Raw genomic sequence first — 13,301 nt, 5'->3', positions numbered from 1 at the left:
AAAAGGAGCCCATAATTTGCTGTTTACAAGTTCAGTAATAAAAATATATTAGAAAAATTCTCTTACCTACTCCTGGTGCATCTGCTTCTTGATAAATAAAAGTTAGAGTTTTAGATCCTCCCTTGGCAAAAAAGTTATCAAATACTTCAAACTGTTATGCAGAAAAACAAAGCAAATTCCATGATTAGTTATCTGCAATGCTTTTTCTTCAAGCTCAATGGGCTAATCTTCAATGGTGCAACTGCAGTTTAAACATATAACTTTGACAATTAAAGTTACGCTGGCCAATATTCAACCAGCAGAAGACAGGCCAGCTACAAGTATACAGCATGGAGACTGACAGCTGGCGTGGATTTGGATGCACCCAAACTTATAGTAACTCCTTAATATGGTACTAGGACAAAGCAGCACCATGTAGACATAACGGTCATTATCAATATTATGTGTTGGGGGGGGGGGGGTAGAGGATTGAACATTCAGGAAAATGGTTCAATTGTTGTTATTAGCATATGTTCCATGTATGTTAAAAACGTAATAAAAATACTTTAAAAAAAAAGAAGGCAGGCCAGCTAAGTGCCACCATCAGCTCAGAGCGGGGACATTCAATACCAGGTCATTTCCAGTGACCGGCACTAAATATCCGTTTTTTCTGTGGCTGGCTTAAACTTAACCGGCTATGTTAATATTCAGCACTGGACGGATAAGTTTATAGTGGTCAAAGACAGGACAGCTATTTATGCGGACCGGTTTGGCTGCTAAACGTAGCCAGTGAAGTGCTGAATATTCATGGCTAACTGGTTATATTGCGTGATACAGCCGGTTAGCCACTATGCACTAAGTGCTAATATTCAGCAAAGATAACCAGTTATCTTGTGCTGAATAATAACAACTAGCTGGCTATGTGCTATTAAACCAGACATTCCTGGCAAGATAAATAGCGCTGAATATCAGCCAGAAAGTATTTTCGGTAGAAGAACACATGAAAGTACAGATTTTGAAAATCCACCTACACCTTTTAAATGCCAGTTATGCATTTGCATTCTCCCTATTTACCCATCAGCAGGATAAAGGATACACATTATCCCCTTCAACTTCTAAGCAGCTTGTAGATCAAAGGATCAACCTTTTCTTACATGAGCACGCAGTTCTGGAACACATTACCACGCAACCTGAAAACGATCTACGAACTGACCAACTTCCGCAAACTATTGAAGACTCATCTTTTTGATAAGATTTATGGAAAAGATCAAAACAGATGAAGTCCACACTTACTGTTCAGCAATGCATCAATACACTCTCTTCTGAATTCTTATCCCCCGTAATGTCACCACATTCACACCTTTACTCACAGAAAACGTTACACCGAATGTTCTCTTGTTATTGTCTTGTTGCTCTATCAGTTCCCGTTGTTTCTTTCCAATGTTCCATTGCTCTTTTCCATTGTTCCATTCCCTTAATGATATTTTGACTTTGTCTTAGCATAACTTATCACAATGTAATCCATAACTGAATTGTAACAATTTGTACTCCCATCATTTACAATGTATTGTAAGCCACACTGAGCCCGCAAATAGGTGGGAAAATGTGGGATACAAATGTAATAAAATAAATACATAAAATAAATAAACAAAGGAAAAACCACAATTTCAGTGCCTGTATACAAATGCTAGAAAACTAAAAAATAAGATGGGAGAGTTAGAATAAATAGCACTAAATGATGAGGTGGCGGAATAGTCATTATTTACAAATCCGAGTTCACCATAACAAATACAGGTGAATCCACCTCACCACAACTTGAAATTGCCTCGACAAGAATTAATCACCCAAATCTAATAGGACACCTCAACGCAATCCTATTCTACAGGCCACCAGGAAAGTGGCAAGACGTCCAAACTCAATTTATGGAATTCATCTCAAACACATGTGTCTCTACCTCAAACATCCTCATATTAGGAGATGTCAACCTACACCTTGAAGACGACACCTCAACAGGCACACGAGAATACAAAGAATTTTTAAAACTCTGGGATCTACACGTACCTAACACTCAACCAACACACATGAAAGGGCACACACTAGACATTATTACACACAAATTTCACCCAGACTCAACAATCCTACTTACTAATACAACATGGGCATCCACACTATGGTCAGATCACCATAAAGCACGTCTCCCTTCACTGGCGAACAACACACAGAAACGCAATCAACAAACATGAGCGAACAACATACACCACGAGAGGAAAAATAGACTCCACAACATTCTGGCAACAGATTTATCAAAACGAATGGTCAACAAATGCAGACACCATCCAATTCCTCCAGGAATGGGACGATATATGTAAAACAACATTAACATGAGACAAAATCGCCCCAATCCAAACAAGAACATCACACAGGAAAAAATCAAATCCATGGTTCACCGAAGAACTGAAAAAACTCAAAACACAAGTCAGGAAACTAGAACGCGCATGGAACAAAAAGAAAGATGAACAAACACTAAATGCCTGGAAACTACTTCGGAGGAAATACAAATACACCATAAAACAGACCAAAAGACTACATTACAAAACAATGATTGGACCAAACTACAAAGACACACACAAACTCTTCTACCTCGTGAATAAACAGCTAGACACCACACCAGTAATAAACAATAGCAAAGACATATCAAGTGCTGACAACCTTGCGAAATACTTCAAAGAGAAAATTATACAACTACGACTTAAAATACCCGCCAGCCCTATTGAATACGCCACACTCCTAGATTGTCTAGACCCAGAAGACGGAATATACCCAGCAGACAGAACCTGGACCGAATTCGAATTACTATCAGAAGACCTCATGTCTGAAACACTCAAAAGATTCGCTAAATCCTACTGCAAACTAGATATATGCCCAAACAACCTCATGAAATCAGCTCCTCAACAATTCATAACAGACCTAACGAACCATGTAAACTCCATGCTACAAAACGGACTTTTCCTAAAAGAAAAAGGAAAAATTCTACTTACCCCAATACCCAAAGAAAAATGCAAGCGAAATAACTAATTATAGACCAATAGTATCCATACCACTTATAACCAAAATAACTGAAGGGATGGTAACAAAGCAACTCACAAACTATCTAAACAAGTTCTCAATACTGCATGACGCCCAATCAGGATTCCGATCGAATCACAGCACAGAAACAGTATTAATTACCCTAATGACTAAATTTAAAAAAATGATTGCAACCGGCAACAATATACTCCTCCTACAATTCGACATGTCAAGTGCCTTTGATATGGTCGACCACGAAATCCTACTACACATACTTGAATATTTCGGCATTGGAGGCAATGTCCTAAACTGGTTCAAGGGGTTCCTAACCTTGCGCTCATTCCAAGTCACATCAAATTCAACTACGTCTGCAGCATGGACACCAGAATGTAGAGTACCGCAAGGATCACCCCTATCAACAACTATTTTCAACCTAACGATGATACCCTTGGCAAAACTTCTATCAAACCATAACCACAACCCATACATATACGCCGACGATGTAACAATATACATCCCTTTCAAACACGACATCAAAGAAATCTCCAATGAAATTAACCAAAGCTTACACATCATGAACACCTGGGCAGATGCATTTCGACTGAAACTGAATGCAGAAAAATCTCGATGCCTGATACTTACCTCCCAATACAACACGAAAGAATTTACCGCAATAAACACACCAAAACTAAATCTTCCAATCTCAGAAACTTTAAAAATCCTTGGAGTCACCATTGACCGCCACCTAACACTTGAAACTCACGCACACAACACAACCAAAAAGATGTTCTACTGCATGTGGAAATTGAAAAGAATCAGACCATACTTCCCAAGATCCGTCTTCTGCAGCCTAGTGCAATCACTTGTACACAGCCATCTGGACTATTGCAACTCACTATACGCAGGTTGCAAAGAGCAAACACTGAGGAAACTTCAAACAGCCCAGAACACAGCAGCCAGACTCATCTTCGGGAGACCAAAATACGAAAGTGCGAAACCCCTACGAGAGAAGTTACACTGGCTGCCACTTAAGGAACGCATCACTTTTAAAGTATGCACACTAGTCCACAAAATCATTCACGGTGAAGCCCCAGCCTACATGTCTGACCTAATAGACCTACCACCCAGAAACGCTAAAAGATCATCCCGAACTTTCCTTAACCTCCACTTCCCTAATTGCAAAGGCATAAAATACAAAGTGCTGCATGCATCAACCTTCTCTTATATGAGCACGCAATTCTGGAACAAACTACCACGAAACCTGAAAACGAACTATGAACTAACCGACTTCCGCAAACTATTAAAGACTAATCTCTTTGAAAAAGTCTATTGAAAAGATCAAAACACATAAAGTCCACACACACTGTTAACAATGCATCAATACATTCTCCTCTGTATTATTATCCCCCGTAACATTTAAACCTCAATTTTACAGGTAAAAATATATTAAGCCAGAACGTTCTACTGCTAATGTTCTGTTGCCCTATCAGTATCAGTTGTTCTTCTATTGTTAGTCGTTCTTGCCCACTGTTTCATTCCCCTTAACGATACCTGGACCTTGTTTTAACTTAACTCCTCACAATGTAACCATAATTGTGTTGTAACAAATTGTACTTCCATCATTACAATGTATTGTAAGCCACACTGAGCCCGCAAATAGGTGGGAAAATGTGGGATACAAATGCAATAAAATAATAGGCCTCTCAGAGACTTGGTGGAAAGAGGGCAATCATTGAGACACTGTGTTAACAGAGTACAAATTGTATCACAATGATAGAGAGGATCAAATTGGAGGGGAGGGGGGGTCGCACTATATGTTAAAAAGGGAATTGAGTCAAATAAAACAAGCATTTATATGACACAGATAGTAGCGTGGAATCATTATGAATAGAAATTCCATGTGTGAACAGAAGGTAAAATTAATCCTTACCTAATAATTTTCTTTCCATTAGTCCTAGCCAATCAATCCAGAGACTTGTGGGTTCTGCCCCTCTACCAGCAGGTGGAAATAGAGAGAACTACAGAGATTTGGTATATGTCGTCACGTGCAACTGCCAGAACCTCAGTATTATCAATACCAAAGCAGTGGAATAAACAAATATCCCATTTTGAATTCCTCTCCTGTCTATACAAATGCCAATCAGACTTCTCAACTGCCCATGCGGGAGAATAAAGCATCAAGAATGCTAGGAAATACAACTGAGAAACCAGTCTTTTTTTAAGAAAAAGGAATCAAACACTAGAAGCAACCCTAAAAATTGAAATGAACAACGTTAACAAACACTTAGAAATATAATAGGGCGGGCCTCTGGATTGATCTGCTAGGACTAATGGAAAGAAAATTATCAGGTAAGGACTAATTTTACTTTCCATAGCGTCCTGCAGATCAATACAGAGACTTGTGGGATGTACAAAAGCAGTCCTCAAGTGGGGTGGGACAAAGACATCCCTGCGGCTAACACAGAAGTCCCGAAAGCCACTTCCTAACACGCCGATACATCAATTCTGTAATGCTTAACGAACGTATGCACTGACGACCAAGTAGCCAACCTACAAATCTCATTCAATGGAATGGAACTGTACTCCGAGAATAAAGTAGCCTGCACCCTTGTAGAATGTGCTTTAAGGTGCGATGGAGCAGACTTTCCCATAGCTATGTACGCTGATGAGATCGCTTCTCTAAGCCATCGAGCTATTGTAGCTTTTGAAGCCACCTCACCTTTCTTTCTGCCTGCATGAAAAACAAAAAGATGATCAGAGCGACAGAAATCATTAATGACTTTGATTAGTATGCGCCTAACATCGAGGCATCTCAGAGCTCGAAACTCGGTGGGATAATCCTGTCGCCGAAATGTTGGAAGGAAAAGTGGCTGAATCAAATGAAACCGCAAAACCACCTTTGGAAGAAAGAATGGCACCGTCCTAATGGAAACCCCAGCCTCTGTAAAGTGAAAGAAGGGGTCCCTACATGAAAGGGCTTGTAGCTCCGAAATTCGCCTAGCTTGAGGCAATAGCTACCAAAAATACTGACTTTAAAGTGAGATCTTTCAATGATAAAGAAGACAACAGTTCAAAAGGCGGTATCTGCATAGCATGTAGAACCAGATTTAGGTTCCAACTGGGTAGGACAGGATTGAGAGTTGGCCGAAGACGGTTTACTCCTCGAAGAAAACGAACTATATCTGGATGAGAACCAGAGAAGATCCTTGCAAACAACCCCCGAATCAGGCCAAAGTGGCCACCTGTACCTTCAACGAGGCTACGGACAAAGATCTGCCCAAACCATCTTGCAAAAAAATGAGAGAGTGCACTGTCGGTCACTCAGAGTTGAAAAGCAATCTTTAAAATCCTTCCATTTCAGTCCTAAAGGCAGCCCCTTGGCTAGATGATTGGATTTATCCACCATGTCACAGCAGACCAAACTGAACGCAACCATGGAAGAAGAATATGGTAGTCTTCAGAGAGAGGAGAGCAACGACTGAGCAATGACCGTTGAAGAGGATGCATGTGACTCCTGGCCCATGGCACTACATCTATCATGGTCGCCATAGACCCCAATACTTGAACATAGTCCCAAACTTTGGGAGCTTTCTGGGATAGAATGCTTCAAAGTTGAGACTGGAGGCGGAGTCTGCAACTCTGTGAAAGAGAAACTGTCCACTCTTTCATGTTGAAAATTAATCCTAAATAATCCAGAGATTGCGAGGGAACTGTGTGACATTTGGGAAAATTGTTGACCCAACCTAGGGATTGTAACAAAGCGATTACCTTTTCCGTGGCCTGAATGTTGTCCATGTAAGAGGGCACACGAATTAACCAGTCGTCCAAATAAGTATGGACTTGCATGCCTTCCTTCCCGTAGGTAAGCTGCGACCACTACCATAACCTTGGAGAAGGTTCTTGGAGCTGTCAAAGACCGAAGGGCATGGCCTGAAACTGATAGTGCTGACCCAACACCGCAAGATGAAGAAAACGCTGGTGAGGGGGGCAGATCGGAATGTGCAAATAAGCCTCTTTGAGATCTAACGACATTAAGAACTCTTCTGGTTGTACTGCTGTGATGACAGGGGTTCCATTCGAAAATGCAGAACCCTTAAGGCTTTGTTTACGAATTTGAGGTATAGGACAGGACGAAGCAAACCCCCCTTTTTGGGAACTACAAAATAGATGGAATAACGGCCTTGTGATGTTTGTGAGTCCTTGGCCCAGAGGTGGCCATGTGAGAATCACCCAACCACCTCTGGGTAGACTGAGTCCCCTCAGAACTAAGAGTGCTCCCAAGAACTGGACCAGACCACAAGTGGCGATGACCTGAGGCAGCTTTATTAGCAGCAAAACACAGGGCAAAAAAGGATAGCCAAACGGCACAGAAAGGAAAACAGGCAGCCTAGCTATACAGTCTAACCTAGCTGAAGTAAGGCAAACAGGAAACATAGAATAAGGTAAAGTGGAATAGCCTAGTTGTATAGGGAAATCAAACATAAGCAGTCTAGCTGCGCATCTCAGTACTAGCATAAACAATGCAAAACATAACGTATACAGTAAAGGAAAAGTAGAACAGCCTAGCAGTATTATAAGTAGCCTAGCTGCACATCTCAATACTAGGAAACAATGCAAACATATGGCATACAGTAGAACACAATACACTAGGCAAAAGGCCCACCCTAGCGGGTTAAAGACAAACAGGCAATACTTGGCTGACAGAGGTAACACCACTAGCGTTCAGGAAAGGGTTCATTCTGTCAGTACACTCAGAAGAGCCACAGAACAACCGCAGCAAGCTCCCTCAAACCCAGAGTGGAGTAGTAGCAAAACAAAGAGAAAAGAAAGTCTCTTGAGGACCTGCACTGCAGATGGAGGCAAGAGCGGATCACTCCGCTCACAGAAGACTAGGGATGTCACATAAAACAAGCGAACAGTCACTGAGGCGCCTGAGCCGGATGCTCCCAAGGCAAGCAAGATAAAGCAACAAAGCCCGAGCCAACGCTCCCAAGGCAAGAAAGGTAAAGAAGCCAAACCTGAGCCGATGCTCCCAAGGCAAGTAAGGTAAAGAAGCCAAACCTGAGCCGATGTTCCCAAGGTAGAAGACTCAATGGCCATGCACAGCACCCATGGGCCAGGATCAGCCCATGCAGACCCCTCCACACTCCAAGCACCTTTCCCTCGTCCAGAGCTACCTCGCAATGTGACCTCAGCCGCTGCACCTGCAGCATTCCCCATCATCCAGTCTACACAGTCCCAAACACAGCACGCCACTCGCTGCACACAGTGAGTAACGACTCACGTTGGGCGACTGGAATTTCAACTGAGGCACGGGAGGCTCTGGACTCACAGGCCTGGCGGCAGGCTTCACTGGACCCAAGCAAAGGTGAAAGCCAAAGGCAGAGCTATTACTCCTCAGAACTACCAAGCTTGAAAGCAGGCTTCACAGGAACACAGCAGTAGGTGAAAGCTGTAGACAAAGCTTTGCTCCTCAGGACACACAAGCTTGAAAGCAGGCTTCACTACTACTACTACTATTTAGCATTTCTATAGCGCTACAAGGCGTACGCAGCGCTGCACAAACATAGAAGAAAGACAGTCCCTGCTCAAAGAGCTTACAATCTAATAGACAAAAAATAAAGTACGCAAATCAAATCAATTAATGTGTACAGGAAGGAGGAGAGGAGGGTAGGTGGAGGCAAGTGGTTACAAGTGGTTAAGAGTCAAAAGCAATGTCAAAGAGGTGGGCTTTCAGTCTAGATTTAAAGGTGGCCAAGGATGGGGCAAGACGTAGGGGCTCAGGAAGTTTATTCCAGGCGTAGGGTGCAGCGAGACAGAAAGCGCGGTCTGGAGTTGGCAGTAGTGGAGAAGGGAACAGATAAGAAGGATTTATCCATGGAGCGGAGTGCATAGGAAAGGGTGTAGGGAAGGACGAGTGTGGAGAGATACTGGGGAGCAGCAGAGTGAGTACATTATAGGTTAGTAGAAGAAGTTTGAACAGGATACGAAAACAGATAGGGAGCCAGTGAAGCGACTTGAGGAGAGGGGTAGTATGAGTAAAGCGACCCTGGCGGAAGACGAGACGGGCAGCAGAGTTTTGAACCGATTGGAGAGGGGAGAGGTGACTAAGTGGGAGGCCAGCAAGAAGCAGATTGCAGTAGTCTAAACGAGAGGTGACAAGGGTGTTGATGAGGGTTTTGGTAGAGTGCTCGGAAAGAAAGGGGCGGATTTTACGGACGTTGTAAAGAAAGAAACGACAGGTCTTGGCGATCTGCTGGATATGATCAGAGAAGGAGAGAGAAGAGTCAATGACCCCAAGGTTTCGAGCTGAGGAGACAGGGAGAATGAGAGAGCCATCAACAGAAATAGAAAACGGGGGGAGTGGGGTTTGGGGGGAAAAATGAGAAGCTCGGTTTTGGTCATGTTTAATTTCAGGTGGCGTTGAGACATCCAGACAGCAATGTAAGACAAGCACGCTGAAACTTTGGTTTGGATGCAAGGTGAGATATCAGGGGTAGAAAGGTAGATTTGGGAGTCATCAGCATAGAGATGGTAGGAAAAGCCATGGGATGAGATTAATGAACCAAGGGAAGAAGTGTAGATAGAAAAGAGGAGGGGACCAAGAACAGAACCCTGGGGTACGCCGACAGGCAGAGGGATAGAAGTAGAAGAGGATCCACCAGAGTGAACACTGAAGGTGCGGAGGGAGAGGTAGGAAGAGAACCAGGAAAGGACAGAGCCCTGGAATCCAAGTGAGGACAGGGTATCGAGGAGTATGCTGTGATCGACAGTGTCAAAAGCAGCAGAAAGATCAAGAAGAATGAGGATGGAATAGAGACCTCTGGATTTAGCCAGTAACAGGTCACAGGAATACAGCATAAGGAAAAGCTGTAGGTCAAGCTTTTACTCCTCAGGACTCCCTGACTTGGAGACGGTTCTCCACAGGAACACAGCATAAGGAAAAGCTGTAAGCCAAGCTTTTACTCCTCTCTGGCTTGGAGACAGTTCTCCACAGGAACAAAGTGTAAGGAAAAGCTGTAGACTAAGCTTTTACTCCTCCCTGGCTTGGAGATGGTTCTCCACAGGAACACAGTATAAGGAAAAGCTGTAGACCAAGCTTTTACTCCTCAGGACTCCCTGGTTTGGAGACAATTCTCCACAGGAACACAGCATAAGGAAAAGCTGTAGGCCAAGCTTTTACTCCTCAAGACTCCCTGGCTTGGAGACGGTTCTTCCCAGGAACACAACATAAGGAAAAGCTGTAGGCCAAGCTTTTACTCCTCGACTCCCTGGCTTGGAGACGGTTCTCCACAGGAACACAGCATAAGGAAAAGCTGTTGGCAAAGCTTTTACTCCTCAGGACTCCCTAGCTTGGAGATGGTTCTCTACAGGAACACAGCATAAGGAAAAGCTGTAGACCAAGCTTCAGGCCACGGACTCACAACAAAACAGAGTTGGAATTAGGGTAATTGCCATGAAAGTTGGAACTAGGGTAATTGGCACTCTCAGAAGCCAGCTTAAGAAGTACTCGGTGCTGATGACATCATCAGCTTGGCCTCCACCACTCAACAGTGACCCCACCAGTTACTGACTGGAACTGCAGGTAATTTTAATAAGTAAGGAGGAGCACAGCAGCAACAAGCAAGGCACGGATATTTGCGACGACGACTCTGACAGGCCTAAACCATGTTCTGTAGAATCTACTGTCCAAATTACACCCAGGAGCAGATTGATTAGTGTGCTCTGAATCGCCAAACGTTTGGTTGGAATTTTGCAGGGAGATTCTACAAAAAAAATCTCATAGAGACTGGGCAAATTCTAGTTTGTAACCATCCCAAATTACTTCCAAAACCCATTCGTCTGAAGTTACCCTGGCCCATTCCTCCAGAAAAAGGGACCGCCATCCCATAATAACTGGTGGAGGATGGACCAGGGACCTCTAGAGGCTAGCTGAGTTTGGGAGAAGGGAGCTGGGGCACGACAGTCCCCTCAAAAAGGCTGTGATTTTTACTGAAAATGGGGCAGCTGAAAAGGAATTGTGCAAAAAGAACGATACCTCTTAAGAGTCCCAGAATCGGAGATGTGACTTTCCAGACTGCCCCCCTGATCGAGGCTTATCCTCGGAAAGACACTGACCTTTGGTGTCACCTATGTTTTTAACTATTTTTTCCAACTCCTCACCAAATAACAGTCTGCCTTTATAAGGCAATTTAGCAAGGAAGTAATGTCACAGTGTTGAATGGATGCCGTAATTTTCTTTCCTTTAGTCACAGCAGATGAATCCATTAACTGATGGGTTGTATACGCCTACCAGCAGGTGGAGATAGAGAACACTGAAAAGCCACAATGACCCTGGACGTCTAGCTCCTCCTGCCTTCAGTATATGAAACTTCCAAAGCAGAGTAAATAAGAAAGGGCATCAGCCAAAAAGGACAAGGCAGACTCCATAGGCGGGCCAACCTCAGCGAGGGCACCCATATCATCCTCGGGCTGATCAACTGCCTGCTGTAACCAGGACAGACAGGCCCAGACTGCATAGGAACTGTAAACAACCGCCCTTAAGGGCAGGCCCGAGATTTCAAAGGACTGCTTCAGCACGGATTCTAGCCGCCGGTAATGCATATCCTTCAATATGACTCCTCCCTCCACCGGGAGAGTAGTCTTTTTAGTCACAGCCGTGACCGACGCATCCACTTTAGGCATACCAAACAGGGCCAAGTGATCCTCACTCAGAGGGTAAAGCTGACCCATAGCCCTGGCTACCTTCAAAGGCCCATCAGGGTCAGACCACTGAGCTGAATTAAGCTCTTGGATGGAGTCATGCACAGGAAAAGCCCTAGAAGGCTTCTTAGTACTAGCCATCCTAGGATTAACAGAGGAGGCCTCGCCCTCAGCAGGATCTTCAATAGAGAGGGCCTGCAAGGTGTCAGAGATGAGTGCTGGCAGCTCATCACGGTGAAAAATCCGTACCGCTTTAGGGTCATCCAAGTCCTGTGGCAAACAGGTACCCTCATCTGGATCATCCGTCCATGAGGGCCTGCCAGACTCGTCAGACTCCCTACATCCTGACATGGGAGAAAAAGAAGGTGCACCACTTTCCGATGAAGAATTTACCCGTCTAGGTTTAGCATCAGTCCAACGCTCGGGGGAAGAAGAAAGCTCCGCAGCCAACACCGGGCTATCAAAACCTGGAGAGAATCCCGTCTGCATCGCGGTGTCAGATGCCTCCGGCATAGCTCTTTTTAACATAAAGGCCTTATGCATCAACAGCACAAACTCAGGGGAGAAAAACTCACCCTGGTCCTCCGCCCCCAAATTAGGAGAAATGGGAAAAGGAGCTTCTCTAGCAGCCTCGGAGCGACGCATCACCCCGTAATAAGAGTCCTCCGCCACAGCGAGGGTCCAGCCATGCGACACTTCCAAAATGGCGCCCACTGCCAGTTCCATGGAGCGGGAAGAATCACCGCTCGCCATGCTAGTATTAGCACAAGCGTCCAAGGAGCACATACTGCAAAGCCCAACTGCTGACCTGTGTTTACCACAGTGGGAGCAGCGCTTAACTGTTTCAGCAGCCATCATCCAACAAGGCGGTAAAATAGAAATAAAATGGCACCACACTCACCTCGGAAGACCGAGTCAACGAGCTCCAGTCAGGCTGCACAGAACCAGAACATCTGGAGAAAGCCTCAGAACAGCCACGCTGAATAAGCATGCTCTTTTTTTTTTTTTTAATACTGTGAGGAAAGTTGGAGGAAGGCAGCAAACGAGGGACTCCGGGAGGAGGGGGAATGGGTAAGGCAGGGATAGGGCAAACCTATGTGCCTTTAAGGTGGGCACCACCAGCCACAACACCCCTGCTCTACTGGCAAAGCGCAGGAGCCACCCCAGGCAGGGATCCAGGAGCTGATCAAGCGACGTCCACACCTGCTGGAGGATAGAGATATACTGAAGGCAGGAGGAGCTAGACGTCCAGGGTCACTGTGGCTTTTCAGTGTTCTCTACCTCCACCTGCTGGTAGGCGGATACAACCCATCAGTTAATGGATTCATCTGCTGCTGATGACAAGGAAGTTAGCTTTAGAACTCTTAGTACAGGACCAGTGCTGGGCAGACTTTTACGGTCTGTGCCCTGAGAAAGGCAAGGACAAATCAAATTTGGGTAAAAAGTACCACATACCATGTGAAATTAGTTTATCTTGTTGGGCAGACTGGATGGACCGTTCAGGACTTTATCTGCCGTCATTTTCTATGTTACTATAATAATGGGCGATTTCA

The 13,301-nt window shown here is 44.4% G+C and overlaps 1 protein-coding gene across 1 annotated transcript in view; it reads right to left on the bottom strand.

The window, feature by feature from the left end:
* Positions 1-13,301, bottom strand: part of DNAH8 (dynein axonemal heavy chain 8) — a 1,267,128-nt gene that overhangs the window by 1,222,326 nt on the left and 31,501 nt on the right. The window contains 1 exon segment of the mRNA XM_030199255.1: positions 67-151. Within this exon segment, the coding sequence (XP_030055115.1) occupies positions 67-151 (85 nt within the window).

This window comes from Microcaecilia unicolor, chromosome 3, assembly GCF_901765095.1.
Source record: "Microcaecilia unicolor chromosome 3, aMicUni1.1, whole genome shotgun sequence".
NCBI lineage: Eukaryota > Metazoa > Chordata > Amphibia > Gymnophiona > Siphonopidae > Microcaecilia > Microcaecilia unicolor.
The sequence above is the reverse complement of the archived record's forward strand: the minus strand, read 5'-3'. Positions and strand labels throughout refer to the sequence as shown.